We start from the raw sequence: 24,507 nt of genomic DNA on the forward strand, positions 1-24,507 counted from the left end.
GGTGAGGGGTGCAGGCTCTGGGATGGAGTTTGGGGGTGAGAGGCGGTGCAAAGGGAGGGGGTGCAGGCTTTAGGAGGAAGTTTGAGGGCAGGAGGGGGTGTGTGGGAAGAGGTAGGGGGATTGGGAGGGAGTTTGGGGATAGGAGGGGATGCAGGGGTGAGGGCTGTGGGTCTGGGGATGAGGGGTTCATGATGCAGGAGGGGGCTCAGGAATGGAGCAGAGGATTAGGGTGTGTGGGGATGAAGGCTGGGGGGTTTGGGGTGTTGGAGAGGCTCAGGGCTAGGGTGGAAGGGCAGGGTAAGGGCAGCCTGTCTTCCCATTAGTGGATGGGGGCACTAGGACCTGGGGGCAGCAGACAGCAGTTGTCTGCCTGTACTGCCAGAGCCAGCACATGCAGACAAGGGAGAGGCAGACAGGAATGGGGGACCCACCGAGGGGGGAATGCACGGAGGGGGGGTGGCAGGTGGAGGCTGGGGACCCATCCAACACTCCCCCACTCCCTGACTGCCCCCCCCCCACTCCTCTTACCATTCTGGCTCCACGTGGGTCAATTTGTGTGTTACACAGGACTACAGAGAGAGGGAGGGGGGAGCAGGGGAGGGCTCTGGCTGCTGGAGGCCAATGGGAGTGGGTCAATCGGCCTAGCCGCCCAATCAGCAGCCACACTCTGCATGGAAGGGAGGGAGGGAGGCAAGGGAGAAAAAAACCCCGGACATTTTAACCTTGTTACCAATTCCTCCCGGACGGCTATTTAGAGACGCAAAAGCCGGACATGTCCGGGGAAATACGGACGGATGGTAACCCTATCCTATTGATTCCTCAATTATTAAAGTACTACTGGAGGTGAGTAAGGGTATCAGAATCTAGCATTAAGGTCTTGATCCCACTCCATTGAAGTAAATGGGAGTTTTGCAATTCATTTCAGTGGCAGCAGGAACAAGCTATAAGTGCACAAGCTTGAGAGGTTGAGTGTCTTCCACTCCCATTGACTTCAGTTGCTCATCACATTGTAGGAACAAGCCTCAAAAGAATATCCCTGAACATTAAGTTCCCTTTAACATCTATTGCATACCACATGGTTTCATTGAGCAGTTTCAGAATAATAGTGGGAAATGGAGTGTACATATACCTTTGCTAAACATACAGTAGTTTGCTTTATAGTAGGTTTGAATTTCTTCTTTATATTTGAAACTATGTCCAGGTTGGCACATTTGTAATAAGTTTTCTGAATATTCTGATGTGGTTTTATTGCTCTAACAATATCGCTAATAGGATCCCCCAAGCATTCATGTATTCTCTGGAAGAATGTGTACAAAGAAATACAAAGAGAGATATTGTACTATAGTTTCTCTGAAGGCTAAAACTATAGCAGATTAAAATTTTCCTCCCTTTCCAGAAACGACAAACTATTTAATTTTGAGGTCATCATGTTCTTGCTAAAGCCAAGTAAATGAGTGGACTGTTCTATAACTATGTGGAAAAGGTGACTGAGTTCAAGGATTCATTTCTTATAAGAACTCTTTGATGAAAAGATCTCATTGTGATCATGAGGACTTTCCCTTTTTTCTGCTGTAGCTAGATATTTAAGTAATCTTATTTATGATTATGCTGATTCTTTTATGCATAAATCAGATCAAAACATTGATTTATTTGAAAGTACTTCAAAAATGACTTGCAATATTTAGTAACTAACCTTCAAAGCCTCTATGAGCCAACAAAATTGTCTGCATTTATTGGACACATATGAAATTATGAACAGTGAAGCCATTTTTATCATGAGTTTTATTAGGTGTTTTTTTCTTATAGTTCCAGCTTCTGGAGTCATGTGATTACATGGGTATCTTAGCTTTCATTTAAAAAAAAAAGGAAAGTAAGCTTCTAGCCCTCATGGTTGTAGAAGAAAGCTTGAAAAAGTGAGCCCTAAAGGCCCCCAAAGCAGAAGGCAGCACATAAAACAACACATTTTGCATATTCATGACTTGGGGGGTGAAGAGGGGTGTGATTCATGTTTTTTGAATGCTTGGGGTTGGCAATAGTATAAATAAGAGCATATAAATATGTATGACAACCATGCCTTTCCTTTTCTCCCACACCTCCTAATCCAGAATTCTCTGTGATTTTCTGCTGGGGAGAGGAAGCTTTTACTGCAGCTCCCCAACAACCGTGGTAGATGGATGGCTTCACTCTGGCAGTAATCTTACATTGTTGTCCTTTTGCAGCTGATTACTGCCCAACCCTTGAATTCTAAAGGAATTTGTTCAGACCTCTTTCCTCATCATGCAGCAGGCTCTGCTCCTCATATTGGGCCTCATCCTGCGTAATTTAAATTAATGGGAGCTTCACCACGGACTTCAGTGGGTACAGCATCAAGCTAATTTAGAGCAAAATTCTCATATTCTCGCTGTGCATGTATATATGTGGCTCTCCCATCAGGGAGCAGAACCGCAGTGTAGGTCTCCAGCATGCACACAGGAGAGGAGAATTTGCACCAAATCACAAACTGGTTGAGAAATACTATCCAGTCCATTTTGACAGCAGATAGTTGATAGTTCTGTAGTTCCTTTGGCACTGGCACATAATGCTTACAGGGCATGATTGTATTGTGTTTTCTCTTCATTGCTGCATATCACTGTCCTGCCCCAAAGACGATACACTTCTCTGACTTTTTTTTTTTTAAGATCTATAAGAAGATTTTCTTTACATAAATAATAATTTTGTTTAGAATGAAGTTAGGAAAACACAAATGAAAGGTCTGAACAGTTATCCCAAGACTTCTGTGTTTAAAGGACAGGAACAGGACTATTTTTGTAGACTGTAATCTTTTTTTAATCAAATCTTCAAAGATAAAATGTGTAATTTCCTGTCAGATATTACAAAGGAGGCTTCTGTGAAGTAATTGTGGTGAGTTTTTGCTCTGTATTCCCATACCAATTAAAACTCACTATTCGGTTTTTCCAAAACATCAGCTGAAGGAAGAAAAGCAAATAATTTGGGATTTTAAAAAACCCAGATCTTTACATAAGCTGATCAGGGACAAGTACTTTCAGTTCATAAGTGGAAATAGGCTACTGTACAGTAAATAAGGATTGTACAGTAAAATAACAAAGGTGTATTATATGTTGCTTCAGCAGTGAACACAGTGATTTTAGAAATCGGCATAAATGAGTATCGCCGCAGCTGCAAGAGTGCTTCACATTCTAATCTGTTCATTTTAACCAGTGCTCAGCACCTAGAAAATCTCTGGAACAACACTGCGATCCACAGAGCTTAAGTTAGTTCCTTAGACTCCAAATACAATGAAAAGGGAGAGAGAGATGCCTAAGAACGTGATCCACAAAAGCCAGCACACTCTGTGGGGAGCTGCCTAAGCTAGCCAGTGGGAGATGCCAACGAGAGGGTTGTGTCTTAAGCCCCACCCTTCTCACAGAGATAATCACCTGTCTCAGTTAGCAATCCGCAGATGGGAACCCCGCACCTGCAGTCTGGTGGCTGAGGTGCACAAGTTATTTTTTGTGAGAATGAGTTAGGCAGATGCCTAACACCACACCAAATGGCCAGAGGTGATGACCTTATAACATTTAACCTAGAGGTTAGAGCACTCACTTGGGATGGGAGAGAGCCATGTTCAATTTTTCCCTCCTCTGGCAGGGAGAAAGGATTTGAACAGAGAGTTTCTCATCTCTCAGGAGAGCGCTCAAGCCACCAAGCTATGGAATGTTCTGCTGGGGGTTCCCTCAATCTCTGCTCTTGAAGCTGTTCCACTCTGGGTAGATGATGAGAGTCATTGGGCCAGAGCGAAAGAGAGTAAGACTGACACTGCAGTCAGTGGTGAAGGCACCCACCTGGAAGATGGGAGTCCCAGGGTCCAGTCCCCCAACTCCAGTGATTCTTTCATTATTTATCCACAGTGGAGCAGCTTCAGCAGGGAGAGACTGAGGGAGCCCCATGTAAGAACATCTCATAGTTCAGTGGTTGGGGCACTCTCCTGAGAGGTAGGAGACCCCTATTCATATCCTTGCTCCCCACTAGGCGGAGCTTGGAATTGAACCTGGGTCTCCCACATCCCAGGTGAGCACTCTAGCCACTGGATTAAAAATTTTAAGGTGGATGCCATCACCTCCTCCTCCTCCTGCCAGATTTTGAATGAGACCCAATCTGGTAGGCTGCCTCTGAGCTCACCTACTTGCACCTGTGGGCAAGAAAGGCAGCCAAACACCTATTTTTCCCCTGGTTCATGGATCACCTTGGGGCTTAGGCAGGAGATATGCTTCTGGACACCTAGAGGGAGGTAGCAGTACACATGCCCAGAAACTTAGGCACCTGGAGAACTGTTACTGTAAAAACCTAAGTCCCAAGTGAGTTTAGGGACCTACAGGGTTAGGCAACATCCAAGTGGGAATTGTGTGACTCAGAGTGCGTCTAGGTCTGGGGATGAGGCGTTTATGTACCTTTGTGGAGCTGCGCCTCAGGACCTGATTTTAGGCCCTGGCTTCCACTTCTCCCCAAACACATGCATGCTCACTTGAACAATTCAAATAGCTGTGTACATGCTAATGTTACAATTTGCATCCAGGACAAGTGGGTTTTGCAGTTGCAAATTCTTAACGCTTCTGTGGTCACAGTTGTTAAAGTGCACTTGCAGGTATTCATAGATGCAAAGTGAGGATGGGTGCGTGGAGTGGGTGAAATCTGGAAATTAAAAAAATCTGGAAAGACAAGACTGGTTAAAGGCCCAGCTGAACGTCTAGTGCTGAACTGCTCTGTCTCAGTTCCACAGTCTGTAAAAGGGTTCTTTGGTGCATGAATTAGTCAACGTTTATGAAGTACTTTGAAGATGAAAAGAGCCATTTAAGGACTAAGTATTATTAGTTATTTAGTACTAGTATTAGGAGAAAGAAATAAAGAAGCCACCATAGGAAGCCTATTCAAAGCTACAGACCCAATTCAAACTGAAGAGCAGAGAATAGGAGGGTCAAACTGACATGGCAAAGCAGGTAGAAAGGCAAAATGAGGCAGAGTCAAAGTTCACATAAGGGTTTGGTTTGGTTTAGTTTTGATGGTGATCTCGCTTTCATCGTATTTGTTCTTTAAACTTTCTTTCATTCTGGCATTTTTCTCTGAACTTGTATAACCCTCAGCTCCTATAACCCACCAGGCTGTTGGTATCTCGCTTTAATCTCATTATACAACTAAATCAAGAGTGAAAGGTAAAAAGCTTTTTTCCAAAACATACCCATTCATGTGTCTGTGATTGGAAACTGATTTCATGCAGTTTTCTGCTCTCTTTTGTAAATAGCTAATAATTAGTTGTTCGTCAGGCCCAAAGAATGTCTCCAAGTTTTATCATCCTTTATGCAATATCAATATTTAAATGAGTGAAAAAACATTAAATGACCGTTAATAAAGTCTCCCTGAAAAGGACTAATTGAGTAGCCATCTATAAAACACATGTTTGTATGGTTCCCATCAATGCAGTATGTGAGTATCTCCCAAACACTAATGTATTTATCCACCCAAACACTGTGGTATTAATCCCATTGTAGAAGAGGGGAAATTGATATGGATAGGGAGAAAGTAACTTACCCAGGTTCCACTATGTCAGAGAGAAATTTAATCTAGATGTGTTGAGTCCCCATTAGTGCTTTAGCCATGAGGCCCATTCTTTTCATCCAGCAGGTGTATGGTTTGATTGTAGAATAAGCAAGATGACATTAAAAGGTGTGATGCTCCTGTGCCCGCATCTTGTACAGTGTCTTGTGCCTAGGCAAAATGGATGTAAAATGCTATCAGTCTGCATAAGGGAATGGTCAATTCTGATTTTACATCCACTTTATACTTACTTTGCACTAGTGCAAATGACTGCACAAGGTACAGGACAATGGAGAATCACTGAGGCCCATGTTTGGCCATTTATCTAGCCGACCAGTTGGACAGAAAAGCAATAGAAAACCCTACCTCTTTTCTCCTCATCACAAAAGTTTTCTAGCAGCCTCATGTTCTATTCCCCTGGAGAATCAATGACAAATCAGGACACTCATAACTGAAAGTGTGAAAAAATATATTCAAGAAAGGGAGAACCTTAAACCACCTTCTCTCCTCCCAGTTGTCTAGGTCATATGTTCAGTTGTGGAACACTAGCCCTAGCTGTATCCTTCACATCATTCTTTTTTCTTGGACTCCAAGGTAGCTCAGATGAGAACTACAGGTGTCTTGCTCTGATTAGGTATTCTTGTTGGGAGCAGATTTAAACTCCACTCCTGAATGAGAACAGTTGAGAAGCCAATAGGACTTGAACACAAAGTTTAAGCTGGAGCCACTATCAAGTTAAATTTGATAGTGGCTCCAGGGGCAACAGGAAATGTAGCAACAGAAGGAGAGGCAGGGAAGGGGAAATGGAGGAAGAAACCCGGGGAAGGATAAATTAGAGACTGGATTAGGAGAGAGTTATCTGTGGGTGACCTTATGAAACTATGTTCATCCTTCCTTTTTGTTGTATCTTCTAAATCTTTAAGCCTATCTGAAATAAAAATCTCGTGTTTCAGAGTGGAAGCTGATTGCCAGAAGCATCAGGAAGAGAATTATTTTCTGTAGACAGAATCGCACAATTAACAAAGCATATTTTAGGTCTCTCTTGTTTACCTTCCTCTGAAGCACACAGCACAGTACTGGCTGCTGCAGGAGGCAGGATATCGAATTTGATGGTTTGTTCGTGCATAGCACATCTTATGTCCTTGCCTAACATGGTAAAACATTTCATTGATTGGTCAAGCTCTCCTTTTCAGATACCACAACCAAAACAAGCCTTCATAGCCCTCGGACTTCATGGACTTTAATGTCTCTCCCCACATCTCTCAACCCCCCTCTGCTAATGTTGTTGTTCTTAAAATATCTGAAATCACTGGCAATTGATGATATAGGTTTAATATGTATTTCCTGTGCCCCTCCTTCTAAATGTATTGATTTGATACCATTTAACAATTATCTCTATACTTAAGAGAACACATCTCTAGGGATTGGCCACCTATTTGCCCCTCACTGCCCTGCTTTCTCCCCCCGCCCCCCCAAAAAAACTATTAAAATTATTATCCATCAAGCAACTTTTAAAAAAATCTATAGAAAAATGCATATGCAAAGGCATTTTAAAAAAAGAATATTTATTCCCTACCATTCTCTCTCTCTCTCTCTCTCTCTCTCTCTTTTTTTTTTTTTTTTTTAAGTGAAAGCAAGGTCAGCATTGCTTTAGTAAAGTATGTTGCTGTTTACATTTACTGTAGTGCCTTTTGGTTCAAAAGCCTCTATGGGAATTTAACAAACTGGACAGCTAATTGCTTTGAGCACCTTTTTAAAGTTCACTCTGATTACGACATGGAAGTGTGTTGTGCTGTGTTAATAGGCTTGCAGTAGAAGTCTCTTGAGATATTTTTTTTTTCCTTTTCAGCCTGTGTTATGCTTTTGTGTCTGAAATGTAAGGATCCTTCCAAAGTGGAAGCACGTGCTAACAACAAATAACATATCCGCACATTGCTTTATAAAAACCCCAAGTTTTGTTTTCTTGGGTCATTTGCGGTTCCCATATGGCTTGGTTTATCTTGGGTAGCACACTCTTTTCTGAGACAGAAGGTCTTTCTTTGCCTCAAACAAGCGCTGGGCTCAGCCTCATTCCCAGTGCTGATACTGCAGAGCAATTTTAGGCAAGTTGTATGGCATTAGAGATTTATCTTTGGAGAAGATAAACCAAAGTCCCTCTCTGTCTGTTTCTGGTAAGAATGGAACTTAACCCTGGCATCCTGTGAGACAGGTTCTGAGGTCTGTTTATGAGTCACCAAAGCTTGCATAACGGTGCTGTATTAATAAACACAATTACCACGTTGTCATTGTTAGCTCTTTATAGGGATCGGTTATTCTTGTTGGTCAACGGGAACAAAAATTGATGATTTGCATCCGCAGTAATGACAGGTTAGGTTAAATATTAGGAAAACTTGCAAAGGAGCAAACTGCCAAGGATAGTTGTACAATCGCTATTATTGGGTACATTCAAGGTTATGCTCAATATGCATCCATGGGTTCAGAAAATAAAACACATCCTACTAGTGTGGTGGATGGCGTATACCATTGCTGAACCCCTTGACTTCCCTTCCAAACTTAATAAACCTGGTTTACTACAAGCTTTGGGAAATCTGGATTCTGAAAGGTGCTAAAGAAAGAAAACAAATTCTGTTCTATTGCTCTCGTTATAAGGAATTTATTTTTATGAGGGTTTTGCAAAGCCCAAGGCATCCTTTTGATCAAGAGTTTTGTATTAATGTTTCTTACCCATCTAAAGGACTCTAAAAATGGATTTAACACAGATCTAATTTAAATTAGAGAATGAATAAGGGATGTGGGTTTTTTTCATGTAGAGCAAGCACTTATCTGTATATTTGTATTGTAAAAAGTGAAGCCTAATGTACTTTGATATTGGATTTTGTGGGCAGGACAGCATGAATTGAGAAATGCCCTTCTCACTTGAGCACAAAGATGACCTAAAGCAAGCAAGCTGAGAGAATTTCAAAGTTTGTGTGCCTTCCCACTGGAAAAGGGGCACAAGTCAAGATCAGCTGATTCAGAGCAAGTTGTCTGATCCCTCTGATTACATCCCAAATGTATTGGTCCTTTTGAGGAAGAACTGTGTGATCTTTTGCTCCATCCACTTTGTTTGAGCACAATTAAATCGTAGCCGTGTCAGATCAATTTGCTGGAACCAAAATCTTCGTACGAGTGGAATACAGTTGCTCTTTTCTACAATGGATATTTTATTTTTTATTTCATACTGTCAGATTCTGACCTGCTGTTCCAGACCCTTGCAACATAAAGATAGGTGAATTCCTTGTTTAGATTTATAATAGAATTCTTATCTCCAACAGTGTTTTTGTTTTATAATTTAAATTACACCTCTACCCCGATATAACGCTGTCCTCGGGAGCCAAAAAATCTTACTGCGTTATATCGAACTTGCTTTGAGCTGCCGGAGTGCACAGCTCCCCTCCTCCTCTCCCCCCCCCCGTTCCCGGAGCACTGCTTTACCGCGTTATATCCGAATTTATGTTATATTGGGTCATGTTATATCAGGGTAGAGGTGTATTAAAATATTTAATGACTCATTTAGACAAATTCATCCTTCGTGCAAACCCAATGGAGTTACACCATGAATGCTTATTTATTATTGTATTTAATTGTGTTTATTATGGTAGTTCAACCAAAAATGGGGCCCCATTTTGTTAGGCACTGCATATACTTTATTGTTTCATTGATTAGCACAAGCGTGTAGTGTAGTGTGTAGCACAAGTGTGATTAGGGTAGTGCTGCTTCATGTTATAATAAAGTAACGCTAATAACATAATACATTTATACAGCACCTTTTCATGAAAAGCCCTAGAGCTCTTTACATTTCAGCACAATTACAAAGACATATCAAACACTTCAACTCTTGATTTAGAAACTAAAACTGACTCAGCCTTCTGCATATAAAAAGGTTGTTGGATTGCATAGTCCTGGGGCATAGACACTAAAAGCTTGAGTGTCAAATGTGCCTACATTATATACAAGGCAATCCATCAAATCTGCAGGTTCTTACTTATTTAAAAAAAAAGAAAAGAAAAATAAATAGGTGTGAGAACATCAGAAAATAGTAAGTTGGGAAGATATTCAGCCTCAGTGTTGTTATTCCAAACCATAGCCCCAACCCAGAATTCCATGCAAGTGACCTGTACTCCCCACAGAAGTCCATTGAAGCTGGTAAAACTCTGCATGGTCAGCATTGTCTGTCTGTATTGCTCAGTTTGCAGGATTGGAGCTCTTTGTTGCTTTTAACTTAGCTCTTTGTTTTGGTGTGACATTCAGGATGCAAGATTTCACCCAAAGAGAACTCTTTTCTCAAGGAAAACATTGGTGTTTTTGCAGAACAATACAGCAGAAGAGTGCAGAGAGGCTGGAACAGGACATGGATCTGGCCCTGTGATTATGGCCTAGATAGAGTTATAATCAGGCACAAAAGGAATTCTTTTCAAATATAACAAGCTTGGCTATTACTTTTTACTAAGAATGATGATTAGAGACTTTCAAATATTCTAACTCCTTATAAAGAACAGGAGTACTTGTGGCACCTTAGAGACTAACACATTTATTAGAGCATAAGCTTTCGTGGGCTACAGCCGACTTCTTCGGATGCATAGAATGGAAGACAACTCCCACCTGTTCATGCTCTCTGTATGTATGTATATATATCTCCTCAATATATGTTCCACTCTATATGCATCCAAAGAAGTGGGCTGTAGCCCATGAAAGCTTATGCTCTAATAAATTTGTTAGTCTCTAAGGTGCCACAAGTACTCCTGTTCTTTATAAGGAGTTAGAATATTTGAAAGTCTCTAATCATCATTCTTAGTAAAAAGTAATAGCCAAGCTTGTTATATTTGAAAAGAATTCCTTTTGTGCCTGATTATTATTCTATCTAGGCCATAATCACAGGGCTAGATCCATGTCCTGTTCTTTTTGCGGATACAGACTAACACGGCTGCTACTCTGAAATCTAACTCCTTATAGTTACACTAAAAGTTAACTTGAGGGTCAAATGTTTTAAATAAGAAGTTATAATTATAGCATCTGCAAAGTTCTGAAAATGTCAAAGTGAGTGCAAGTTAGTGCAGAATTTGGCTTGGTGTTCCTTTTATGCAAACTGTTGCAGAGGTTAACATTTCAGAGTTTCTATGTGCTAGTGACGTGCACTTGTTCTCTCTATGTTAACAAGCCTTCCTTTCCACGGCTTGTTCAAGCTGTTGCTGTATCAAAACCCAGGGGCCAAATCCAGAGCTGGTATAAATTGATATCACTCCATTTAAGTCAAGGGAGATGTGTCGTTTTACACCAGCTGAGGAGCTGGCCTCACATCCGTAGGTGGCGTGTGTTTAATATTTCAATAGAGATTATTATTTGTCATTTCCACTATGTCTATTATTAATACTGCTTTACAAGGCTGCTTTACGCTTGTTTGAGGAAAAAAAACTTTCTACAAAGCTTTTTCTTTTCCTTTTCAGTTTTGTATGGAATTGAACCAGCCGACTCTGCCAAACATCCGCAAATGGAAGGGCCCTAGAGGATGCTGGAAGGGTGTTGTTTCCGAGAAACCTTCAGGCGAGCTACATAAGGTACATTAATCCCTAAAGCTTGACCTTTTACTTCATTTTATTTTGCTCAAGCCAAGGACATATTTTTAATTTGGGCCAGAGCATTCTGCAATTTTTTTGCGGAGGAGATGGGGGGGCAAGGTTTGCAATTCTCTTCTATTTTCAGCTGACTCTTCTTGTGGTATTTGACTTTACTTTTGTTGTTGATTTTTTTTTCAAAGAGTGATTTTTCTTTCTGTGTAGCCAGGAATCAAGGAAAAAATATATATTTAAAAAAGAAGAGTGTGTGGCTAAGACCACACAATAGGATAAGAAGATAGTCTTGAATTCTGCCTGCTGAAATACTGAAGTACTTCCCAAGTACTATTCTGCTAGTTAGCTAACCTTGTTCCACGATAAAATGTTGGCTGGAAGTTATCAATGTTTCCAGTTTTCTTAGTTTGCAAATTAAGACTTCACAGGGAATCTGTGCAGTGCTTTTTTGTCATCTGGAAAAGTAGTTTACGTTCTATGTTCCATAAACTGTACCTTGCATATATTTAAAGTACACTGTGGGCACTGTTAAAAAATAAACACAGTACTGCGGTGTTACTTTTACTGCAGCACTTCCTATATTTAGAGTGTATATTGCAGCAAAGTATTTATCCTGTAATGTAATAGCAATTATTTATTGGCACCTACCTCTGTTGACAATATACAAAATGTATTTACACTGAGCTAGATTCTGCCAGCTCTTTGAGTAGCTGTCTCATTTATTCCAGCGAGACTACCTGAGGAGTAAAGTACTCTTCAGCATGCCAGGTCTGTTGTTATTAAATATGGTAATTTGCATGACACTTATAATTGTATAGTTCTGCACCCATCATGTCATGAAGATGAGACATGTCCCCATGGAAGGAAATGAATTGTTTGTGGTTGTACAAGGGGATTATTTTCAGTCTATTCTGGGTATTGTTTTTATGAAACAGATGGCAACGGTTGTGTCCCATTAAAAACCTCATCACAGTACTGTAAAAAGAACCCACAGCTTAATTTTTCTCCTCCACATATGAATCATGTTACTATTCAAGTTTGTTCATGGCTTGTTGTGACAGTTGTTGGGTGCTGTCATGGTTTTGAAGTGGAAGCTAAAGGGAAAAAGAAGCATTTCCTTTACAAATTAGACACAGCTACTGGGACTAATCGAAAAGCCACATAAGCATCATAAGAAATGTATTCTAGCAATCACTGGAAACACATTGATGATTTGAATGTTTTTTAATAGGGCTGTCAAGTGATTACAAAATTAATCGTGATTAATCGTGCTGTTAAACAATAATAGGATACCATTTATTTAAATATTTGTTGATGTTTTCTGCAGTTTCAAATATATTGACTATAACACAGAATACAAAGTGTACAGTGCTCACTTTACATTTATTTTTATTACAAATATTTGCACTGTAAAAAACCAAAGAAATTGTATTTTTCAAATCACCTCATACAAGTACTGTAGTGCAATCTCTACGATGAAAGTGCAACTTACAAATATAGTTTGTTTGGTTTTTTTGGTTACATAACTGCACTCAAGAACAAAACAATGTAAAACTTTAGCGCCTACAAGTCCACTCAATCCTACTCCTTGTTCAGCCAATTGCTCAGACAAGTAAGCTTGTTTACATTTGCAAGAGATAATGCTGCCGCTGCTTGTTTATAACGTCACCTGAAAGTGAGAACAGGCATTCGCATGGCACTGTTGTAGCCAATGTCGCAAGATATTTATGTGCCAAATGCGGTAAAGATTCATATGTCCCTTCATGCTTCAACCACCATTCCAGAGGACGTGTCCATGCTGATGACGGGTTCTGTTTGATAACGATTCACATGTTCATTTTCATCATCTGAGTCAGATGCCACCAGCAGAAGGTTGATTTTCTTTTCTGGTGGTTTGGGGTCTGTAGTTTCTGCTTCATAGTGTTGCTCTTCCAAGACTTCTGAAAGCATGCTCCACACCTCATACCACTCAGATTTTGGAAGGCACTTCAGTTTCTTAAACCTTGGGTCGAGTGCTGTAGCTATCTTTAGAAATCTCACATTGGTACCTTCTTTGCGTTTTGTCAAATCTGCAGTGAAAGTGTTCTTAAAATGAACAACATGTCTGGGTCATCATCCCAGACTGCTATAACGTGAAATGTATGGCAGAATGCGGCTAAAACAGAGCAAGAGACATACAATTCTCCCCCAAGGAGTTCAGTCACAAATTTAATTAATGCATTATTTTTTTAATGAGCATCATCAGTATGGAAGCATGTCCTCTGGAATGGTGGCCGAAGCATAAAGGAGCATATGACTGTTTAGCATATCTGGCATGTAAATACCTTGCAATGCTGGCTATAGAAGTGCCATGTGAGTGCCTGTTACCACTTTCAGTTGACATAAATAAGAGGCGGGCAACATTGTCTCCTGTAAATGTAAATAAACTTGTTTGTCTTAGCGATTGGCTGAACATGAAGTAGGACTGAGTGGCCTTGTAGGCTCCAAAGTTTTACATTGTTTTGTTTTTGAGTGCAATTATGTAATAAAAAAAATCAGTATATTTGAAAATGTAGAACATCCTAAAATATTGAATAAATTTCAATTGGTATTCCATTGTTTAACAGTGCAATTAAAACTGCCATTAATCGTGATTAACTCAAAAAAATTAATCGTGTGAGTTAACTGCAATTAATTGACAGCCTTACGGTTTAAGTTTTAATGTGAATACGTGACAGTACGTATTTGGGTGCACAATGAGCTAATTCATTTCAAGGCATTTTTATTCCTTGGTTGGAAAATGCCATTTCTACTCTCTGTTGCCAGATTCACCACAGCATTTGATGGGTGGGAAATAGAAAACCAAAGAGTTATGCAAGTATTCATTTGCTTGTTTTAAGAACACATGTAGCTGCACCTGAGAGAAAACATGGTCTTGTTAATACACTATGCTACGACTCAGGACAACTGGGTTCATTTCCCAGTTCTGTGAGATTTCCTTTGTGACCTTGGTCAGGTGAAGGCGACTTACTTTCTATGCCTCAGCTCCCTTTCTGTAAAATGGGGATTGGGGGGTGGGAAAGGAATAATTACTCTTTTTCCCCAGCCTCTGACTGTTTGTGCATCTAGCACAATAGAACCCTGAACTCCGGGCACTGCTATAATAATTATAATTAATAATGCGTAGGATCATAGAATTGGAAGGGACCTCAAGAGGTCATCTAGTCCAACCCCCTGCTCAAAGCAGGACCAATCTCCAGACAGATTTTTACCCCAGTTCCCTAAATGGCCCACCAAAGGCTTGGACTCACAACCCTGGGTTTAGCAGACCAATGCTCAAACCACTGAGCTATCCCTCCTTGCAGTTGGTGATTGAGTCAAGGAGGTCTCTGACTTTTACTGGTGTTGTAAACCATTAAAATCTAGCTCAGAATGGATTAGTTAGGTCAACTTAAAATTTCTAAGAATTATGTTCTAGAGCCTCCATCCTGCTAAGGGACCTACAAGCAGGGTCCTTGCTCCTGCACAGAGTCCCATTGGCTTTGATGGGACTCCCATCCCTACGATGGGATGCCGATCACCTTTGTGGCATTGGGATCTATTGTAGCATCTTAAAAATTAGACCAATCGAATACAAAATATAGAGTTCCCCCCGTTACCCTTCCAAAAAATTACATATTCACTGTCTTTCTGTATTCCTGGGCCAAATTCAGAAGTCTTTTCCCTGCTTTTACTTCTGCCAAACTCCCACTGAAGTCAGTGGGAGTTTTAACTGAGTGAGGACTGATTGATTAATAACCATTAAGAACCCTGTTTCACAGGTGCAGAGAAGTTAAATGACCTGCACAAATCACAGAAGAAGTCTATGGCCAAACTAGGAATAAAAATTGTATCTGCTGACTTCTGCTGATGTGCTTTATCAAGATGCAAATCCGACTATGCTACTGAGCCACTAGCTATGCCAAGACATACATCCTATCTCTTAGCTTATTTAGTGGCTCAGGAGCATATAAAGATTTGAGCATTCTGCACACACACAATACAATAACATAGTCTAGCCATATGTTGTGTGGTATCTTTAGCACAAACTGCATCCCAAGACATTTTACAGTGTTTAATAATACAAAACAGTGGATAGTGGATGGGGAGACCCATGCTTCCACACAACCCTTTCATTTGACAGAGGCACCTTCCATTGCGTTTGGTTTCTCAGCCCCTCCAAATATTGATTTCTGCCTGGGAGTGTAATGAAGTAGTCTGGAGCCAGGGAATGGAGAGAACATGGGAGAGCTGTTTTTTTCCCTCCTCATCTTACTTATTGTTATGGAACAGTAGTCTTGTGCCAGATGAAATAGTTGTGGTACTATTTTAAAGCTTGAAGCAGTCTTTAACTGAGCTAGCAAAGAATTTTAGTTAATCCTAATGTCTTCTTACAAAGCCTGTGGAAATATAGCACAGTGTGGATGCTGCTTTTTTATTGCAGCCGGGAATGGAAAGTCATTTCTACGACTGGCTTTAGCTAGGATTCATTTGGAAGGAGGTGTTTAAAAAAGGTCATGTAGAGCCAGAGGGGTGTGTGCGTGTGAGAGAGAGAGACAGAGAGACAGCCAGTAGTGACCCCAGCAAGAGCTCCTGGAGATACTATATCTAAATCAGAGTCATCTCCTAGAATACCCAGGGAACCGATCTCAGAGTTGCCCTTACTATACCCTTTGAAAGGATGCATTTACACTGCTACCAACCCATACCGCATGCAGCCATATTACCAGTGGAATAGTTGAGGTTTATTAAATTCAGAGACTGTTGACTAAATGTAGCAGTGCTGTAAGTTATATGGGCCTCAGTTGGCCAGAAGACAGGTACAAGTGGCTGTAAGTAGTGCAAAGCTGTGTAAATTCAGCCCTTGGTGTAAGCAATTTTCATTGAGGTCAGTGGAAGTTGTGGCTGAAGTGCCTTGCCGCATCTGGGCTGAATTTGGCCATGGAACATTCTTTTTAGGGTGTTGTGGGCATAAACTCAAGTGAATGGGTAGAGGAGCTGTTTTACTCTCACATTCTACTGTTTGTAGCTTTGCTCCTCCTCCTCCTCCTCCTCCTCCTCACCTGGTGTGTGTGGTAAGTTAAACTCATTCTGCACCTCCACTGGTGCTAAATCAGCCCAAGTTGCCCCGCATTGCCATGGGTCTCATGTTTTCTGAACAGCTTACGCGCCGTTGATGATACTACTGAACTTGGACCATAGACGCTGGTGGGAGTGACATGTTCCAGGTTGCATTGGGCTGAGTGTAGGCCTGTGTGCGAGTCGTGGAATGATGAAGGGAACGGTGTCACAATGTTTCAGCTTTTGTTACCAGCTTTTTCCCTTTTTAATTGTAGGGTGTCGAATATTCTGGCTTCCTCTGGGACACGACGGCTGGCATCGAGCTGAAGGATGCCTCCTCCCAGGAAAGCGCACACACTAATGGCAATGGGAAACACGCCTATCCTCACCCTTACCTTGCACATTTCAAGGTAGCAGCATCGTGTTGAGTTTGCCTTTTTAATTATGCTTCGGTAAAAATGTTTTAGATAGAAAATCTAAAGGAGCAACATTTCCTTTCTAGTGACTTAAAAGTTGCCTGGCCTTTAATGAAGGCCAATACATTGACCTGTTGTATCATAAGCAAAGCAGCTTACTCTGACTGTGATAAGGCATTAGCAGGCCTTATTCCTCTGTACTGAAGAGGTGAGAATGAAGGCCCTTCTGCTCCCATGGACAGGGGGTAACAACAATCAGCAGATCTCAGCAGCATAGACGATGGTGTGGAATAGGGCATGCTGACTCTATGCCATGCTCCACTTCTTTATCAACCCAGGGGGAGCCCCTCCACTCCCACTCCACAGGCTATGCATGGTAGGAAGGGAAGGTATGGGGCGGGCTCCATATGTGGCAGTGTCCCCTTTAAACTCCCTGGGAAATGTTGATATAAATCCATGCTAATCTTGTTCCACCTTCACGAAATGAACCCCTTTGAGCGTGGGGCAGGTCCAATAGAAATGACCACAGGACCAGTGCAATTATGCCATAAACTCTGGGAGGAGTATGGGAAGCAATGCGGAAGCACAGGGGCTCCAGTAGTCCTGAGATCTGCAGGCTGAGCTACCCCGATGCCTGCAGGGGGCGGGTCAGGCTCAAATCTTTCCCTTGGTGGAGAAATGTAAAGTCAGTTCCACCAGTGAGACCTCACAAAGTTTCTAAGCTCTTTCACTGGGACCGCCCCTTTAGGAGTGTCAACAAACTCTAGAAGCGTTGTCGGTCTGAAATGGGGTTCTGGCCAGTGTGCCTGTATGTGTGTGAACATAGGAGACCAAGTGTCAACTTGATGCACCTGCCTTCACGTAAAATAAACTGGGGTACAGAGGGATCATGGTTTGTGACTATGATGCGTTTGATAATATTTGAAATGATTTCTAATATGTACAAAAAAGGTCGAAATTTAGGGATACTACTGCTTGCTTTTTACACACACCAGATGGTGATCTGAGTACCAGCTGCTAAGTACATGTGCGCTGGGCAGAGAGACCAATGAACAGTTTTCATCAAGGAGTTGTGTTCCCCGTTTGGTCTCTGTGACATTTTAGTACTGGTCACAATATGGGATAATTAATATGTGTAATAACCGAACAAAGTTGGCATTATGTGTATTTTCAGTAGTAACGTGTGATGTGTTGGTACACAAAGTAAAGAAGCTTATTGCTTATGAAAAGCCACTTACATCCCCAGCTTGAAAGGATAGAACTATATTGCAACTAGAGCTGCAGAATGTCTGCCCTATACTTCTAAAAGAAAAGAAAAAAATAAATCATACCCTCATCCAGGTGACCAGTCCCAAATGCTAAATACACATGCTCTAAGTGTGAGTGACCACATGAAAAGCTTATGCCTTTGTGAACCATCCTGATCCTTTCTTTGTTATGTTGTTTGCTCCTTTTTAGGTGGGAATGAATGATCTAACACTGGTTAACCTTCATCTGGCCCTGTCACCCTCAGCAGGAGAGAATACAGAGAAGAATCATGATAGCCACAAATTAGCAGCCTTTGCACAGACTCTGCAAGAAACACTGAAAGGTTAGGCATTATTTTTATCCAATGATATGCACACAGGTCAGCTTATCTAATATAACTACTGTAATCTAAAACTAAGTTCCACAAACAGCCACATCAACTTTATATTCTCACCATCCAGTTTAAAAGTTCTAAGCTATTTCCATCCCATGAGTTTCTCAGTGTGTTTTTTCTCTGTTTTTTGTCTTTTAAGGCATAAGCTCCTTGGTACAAGTACTACCTTATTGTGCTGGGCACATTGTTGATCCTTAACAATTAACAGTAATTAACATGGGGCCTGATTCACTTGACACTGGTTTGCCATTGATTTATATGGCATTATTCCTGATTGTTAGTTCAGCAAAGCACTATTGATGTCAATGGAATACTCACATGCTTAAAGTTAAACACATGCTAAAGTGCTTTGCTGAAATGGGGCTTATGTGAGATCAGAATCAGGACTGGTGATTTTTCACGCAGAAATTGATTGTATACATTTACTTCAGAGTATTTTTGTAACTACTTTGGAAAAAAACAGTGCATCTCTCAAATCATTTGATGCACATTTAAAAAGAAGAAGAAGAAGAAGAAAGCCAAATCCTAAATTGTTGTAAATTCAGAGTACTGTATATACTCGTTCATAAGCCGAATTTTTTTAGTAAAAAAGGGAAGCACCAGAGAAGGGGGTCGGCTTATGAACGGGTATAGAGAGGGAGAGGTGGGACACAGCTCCTCCCCCAACAGAGGGAGCAAGGAGAGGCAGCACAGCCAGCAGAGACAGAAGGGAAGAGGCGGGGCCAGAGTCTCTCCGCTTCTGGCCACGCTGCTCTCCCCCCAGCCTCCGAAGCAGCTGTAGCTCCGGGGCTGGCAGGCTGCAGCCCTGCCGCTCGGCCCCGCCCCCCAGAGCAGGCTGTGGCCACACCGCCCAGGCACCGGAGCATGCTGCGGCCATGCCGCCTGGCCCAGCCCGCTGGAACATACTGCAGCCGCACTGCCCAGTCTGGCCTGCTGGAGCAGGCTGCAGCCACGTTGCCCAGCCTGCCGGAGCAGCTCCAACCAGGACAGAGAGATCCTCCCCTGGCCCTCCCCAGATAAGGTGGGATGGGGAGAGTGTGGGGGTCCTGAGCTAGGGGTCATGTGGGGGGTGGTCACAGGGGTTACTCCCAGCTTCTCCCCCCCCAAAAAAATTTCCCCACAAGTTGCTGTCCCAGCCCAACAAGGTAAGCAGCTGGCACACCAGGACACTTTGTTTACTTAGGTTTACCTCCGTGCCTGCAGACGCTCGAGGTAAACAAACCATCTCGGCCCACCAGCAGCTTATCCTGATGGCCCAGGTGCCAAAGTTTGCTGACCCCTGAATTATAGGGTTGGCTTATGAACGGGTTATAAAAATTTTCCATTTTTGCTTATCCATCTTGGGGAGTTGGCTTATAAAGGAACCGGCTTATGATCGAGTATATACAGTAATTCCACTGACAGCATGTAAATCAGAGTAGATTTTGGCACTGAATATGTAATGTAATAAAGAGAAGCTTGACTCTGTCCCACTTCTGATAACCTGCTTGCTTCCTGTCTGGGTACTTGTAGGTTGGGCTCAAACAGTTTCTTATGAGGCTAAGCAGTGATTTTCCAGTACTTATTGTTTTTGATATTAGGGCTCCTCATAGGGACAGGGAAAGTGGGCATGTTTGCTGTTTAACAAAGACCAAACAGTTACAAGGTTACATATGTGATGATTTTCAGTTTGGCCCAGTTTTGCAAGGTCAGTCACTTGAAGAGTTCAGAATCAATACCAATCTCCTATTCCAGGAGAGGTGTGGGTAGTTTTTATGCACACTCTCGTTTTCCTTTGAGCTGCAAGATGTCAGACAAGGCTGTTTTTAAATCGTACTGTGTTATGTATTTATTCACATAACTTGAAATTTGAAAGGATTCTTTAAAAAAAAAAAGGATCATTTATGTAACCCATATGGGTCAAATTCAAACCTGGCAAAACAAGATACAGCTTTATTGAAGCCAATAGAGTTGCACCCACTTACGCTGGGTCTGAATTTAGGTCTACTTCTTTAGAGTTTCAGTTTAGTTCTGTTTTCACTTATTTTAACCAGGGTTTAATATAAGAATGGCCATGCTGTGTCAGACCAATGGTCCTTCTGGTTTGGAGCATTACAGAGGCATGGTACTGTTGGGTTGTGTTCAGTTTTTCACCTAAAGCAGGAATTCAGACTCTTTGTCTTGTGTGAAGACTGCCACGTATCTTCTCCAAACGTACAGCACACAGGTCCTCATTCGAGAAGGAATTTAAGCAGAGGCATAACTTTGAGCCTAAACCGGGCTGAATTCAGTCCCACTGAAGTCAATGAGATGACTCATGTACTTGAAATAGAGCACGTACGTAACTTTCTTCCTTAATCAGGCCATAATATCTGGATAGTAAAAGACGGTTACTCACCGTTGTAACTGTTGTTCTTCGAGATGTGTTGCTCATATCCATTCCATTAGGTGTGCGCGCGCTGCGTGCACGATCGTCGGAGAATTTTCTACCCTAGCAACACCGGCGGGTCGGCTGTGGAGCCCCCTAGAGTGGCGCCTTCATGGCGCTGAATATATACCCCAGCCGACCCGGCGCCCCCTCAGTTCCTTCTTGCCGGCTACTCCGACAGTGGGGAAGGGGGGCAGGTTTGGAATGGATATGAGCAACACATCTCGAAGAATAACAGTTACAACGGTGAGTAACCGTCTTTTCTTCTTCGAGTGCTTGCTCATATCCATTCCATTAGGTGACTCCCAAGCCCAACTTAGGTGGTGGGGTCGGAGTGAGACATTGCTGTGTGCAAAACCGCTGATCCGAAGGCAGCATCGTCCCTGGACTGCTGCACTAGTGCATAGTGAGCTGTAAATGTGTGGACTGATGACCAAACCGCAGCTCTACAAATGTCCTGGATCGGAACTTGCGCCAGGAAAGCCGTCGAGGAAGCTTGGGCCCTCGTGGAGTGAGCGGTGAGGTGCGGTGCTGAGACACCTGCCAGGTCATAGCAAGTCCGGATGCAAGACGTAATCCAGGAGGATAGGCGTTGTGAGGAGACCGGTGAGCCTTTCATTCGGTCGGCCACTGCAACGAAGAGTTGCGTCGTCTTTCTAAAGTGCCTTGTGCGGTCAATATAGAAGGCCAGGGCCCTGCGTACGTCCAGAGAATGCAAACGTTGATCCTGGCGAGTAGCATGTGGTTTAGGATGAAAGACCGGGAGAAATATATCCTGGTTGATATGAAAAGGAGAAACCACCTTAGGGAGAAAGGCAGGATGTGGACGAAGCTGCACTTTATCCTTATGGAAAACCGTGTAAGGGGGCTCGGATGTAAGCGCCCTGAGTTCAGAAACGCGCCTTGCTGAGGTGATGGCTACGAGGAAGGCTGTCTTCCAGGATAGGTACAAAAGTGAGCAGGTGGCCAGTGGCTCGAATGGAGGACCTGTGAGCTTGGAGAGAACCAGGTTGAGGTCCCACGTCGGAACGGGCTGACGTTGTTGTGGGTACATCCGGTCTAAGCCCTTGAGGAATCTAACGACCATCAGGTTAGAGAATACCGAGGACGCGAGTTCTCCTGGGTGAAAGGCTGATATAGCGGCCAGATGAACTCTAATTGAAGATATCGCCAACCCTTGCTGTTTTAGGGAGAGGAGATATTCCAATATAAGAGGAATAGGTGTCTGTAACGGGGACGTGGCTCGTTGTTCGCACCAACAGGAGAACCGCTTCCACTTGGCCAAGTATGTGGTCCGTGTTGAAGGCTTCCTACTGCTCAGCAGAATCTGTTGGACCGAGTGCGAGCATTGTTGCTCTGCCTGGGTGAACCATGGAGCAACCACGCCGTGAGGTGGAGTGATTGCAGGTCGGGGTGACGCAGCCGGCCGTGGTCCTGCGAGATGAGATCTGGACATAATGGAAGCGGGATCGGTGTCTGAACCGAGAGTTCCAACAGTGTGGTGTACCAATGTTGTCTCGGCCACGCTGGGGCGACCAGAATTACCTGTGCCTGGTCTCTGCGCAATTTGAGCAGTATCTTGTGGACCAGAGGAAACGGAGGCATAAAACAGGTGGTCCTTCCAGGGAAGGAGAAACGCATCCGAGAGGGAGCCCGGAGCTCGACCTTGCAGGGAGCAGAACACGTGGCACTTCCTGTTGTCTCGAGATGCAAACAGGTCTATCTGGGGAAACCCCCACTTCTGGAAGACGGAATGTATGATGTCCGGCCGGATAGACCACTCGTGCGTTTGAAAGGACCTGCTGAGTCGGTCCGCTAAAGTGTTCTGGACTCCAGGGAGGAACGATGCCGTGAGATGGATTGAGTGGGCGATGCAGAAGTCCCACAGGCGAATGGCCTCTTGGCATAGAATTGACGAACGTGCTCCTCCTTGCTTGTTGATGTAAAACATGGCCGTGGTGTTGTCGATGAGAACTAACACACAGCGGCCACGTAGGAGATTGAAAAATGCCTGGCACGCCAGGCGCACCGCCATCAGTTCCCGAACATTGATGTGCAGGGCTAGCTGAGGTGCAGTCCACAGGCCCTGGGTATGGTGCTCGTTGAGATGGGCGCCCCAACCCAGAGATGAAGCGTCTGTGACCAGGTGCAGAGAGGGTTGTGGGGCGTGAAACGGCATCCCCTCGCAAACCACATTGTGATCTAGCCACCATGTGAGGGAGGTCAGGACCGAGTCCGGGACCGTGACCACCATGTTCAGGCTGTCCCGATGTGGGCGGTATATCGATGACACCCAGGTCTGGAGTGGGCGAAGCCGAAGTCTGGCATGCCTGGTTACGTACGTGCAGGAAGCCATGTGACCCAGCAGGGTAAGGCACGACCTCACCGTGGTAGTTGGGAAGGCCTTGAGCCCTTGAATGAGGCTCGTGATGGTGCAAAAGCGGTTGTCTGGCAGGATGGCTTGTGCACGTCTGGAGTCTAGGACTGCGCCGATGAATTCTATTCTCTGGGTAGGTTCTAGAGTGGATTTGTCCTTGTTGAGTAGGATGCCCAACTCGTTGAATGTGTGCACTATTATGTGGACGTGAGCTCGAACTTGCTCTTTGGTGCGACCGCGTACCAGCCAGTCGTCTAGGTACGGGAACACCTGTATCCCTTGCCGACGAAGGTACGCTGCCACGACAGCCATACATTTCGTGAACACTCTTGGGGCCGAGGATAGGCCGAAGGGAAGGACTGCAAATTGGTAGTGCACCTTGCTTACCACGAATCGCAGGAAGCGTCTGTGAGGCGGGTAAATTGCGATATGAAAGTATGCGTCTTTCATGTCGAGGGCGGCGAACCAGTCTCCAGGATTGAGGGAAGGGATAATGGCCCCCAAAGAGACCATGCGGAACTTCAACTTTACTACGAATTTGTTGAGTCCGCGCAAGTCCAAGATGGGTCGTAGACCTCCTTTGGACTTGGGGATCAGGAAGTAACGGGAATAAAATCCCCTGCCCCTTAACTCTACTGGAACCTCCTCTATGGCCCCCATAGCAAGGAGCGTGGAAACCTCCTGTATAAGAAGTTGCTCGTGAGAAGGGTCCCTGAAGAGGGACGGGGAAGGGGGGTGGGAGGGGGGGATTGAAGAAAACTGGATAGCGTATCCCCTCTCCACCGTGCGAAGGACCCAACGGTCCGAAGTTATAAGGGACCAAACACGGTGGAAGTGGGAGAGGCGATCCCGAAAGGAGGGGGCTGGATCCTGGGGGATGACTGGGGCGCCGTCCTCGACCGCACCTTCAAAAGTTCTGCCTGGGGCCTGCGGGTGGTCTTGGTGGCCCTTGGTTCTGACCGGGTTGAGGGCCGGTCCACCTTCGTCTACCACCTCGCCCGCGCCTCCGGGCCGAGTCCTGTCTCTGACGAGGTGGGGGGGGAGGGTAGAAGTGCTGAGGCTGAGGCCTAAATGGCCTGCGCTGAGGGCCCGCAACATGCATCCCCAGGGAGCGCATGATTGTCCTGGAGTCCTTGAGGCTCTGCAGGCGAGAGTCCGTCTTCTCCGAGAACAACCCCTGTCCTTCGAAGGGCAAATCCTGCAGGGTTTGTTGCAATTCCGGGGGCAAACCCGAAACTTGGAGCCAGGAGGTCCTTCGCATAGCGATGCCCGAAGCCAGGGTTCTCGCAGCCGAGTCCGCTATGTCCAAGGAGGCCTGTAAGGAGGTCCGAGCCACCTTCTTACCCTCCTCTACCAAGGCCCCAAACTCCTCCCTGGACTCTTGGGGAACC

At 43.9% G+C, this 24,507-nt stretch overlaps 1 protein-coding gene across 2 annotated transcripts in view; it reads left to right on the top strand.

Moving 5' to 3' along the window:
- Window positions 1-24,507, top strand: part of EEPD1 (endonuclease/exonuclease/phosphatase family domain containing 1) — a 95,229-nt gene that overhangs the window by 62,714 nt on the left and 8,008 nt on the right. Inside the window, exons 3-5 of one of the 2 annotated variants that reach the window (XM_005287361.5) lie at window positions 11,073-11,183; window positions 16,550-16,684; window positions 18,149-18,281. In XM_005287361.5, the coding sequence (XP_005287418.1) occupies window positions 11,073-11,183; window positions 16,550-16,684; window positions 18,149-18,281 (379 nt within the window). The remainder of the gene's footprint in view (window positions 1-11,072; window positions 11,184-16,549; window positions 16,685-18,148; window positions 18,282-24,507) is intronic. The other variant, XM_042860350.2, reaches the window with a different exon arrangement.

Source organism: Chrysemys picta, chromosome 2 (genome assembly GCF_011386835.1).
Source record: "Chrysemys picta bellii isolate R12L10 chromosome 2, ASM1138683v2, whole genome shotgun sequence".
NCBI classification, from domain to species: Eukaryota; Metazoa; Chordata; order Testudines; family Emydidae; genus Chrysemys; species Chrysemys picta.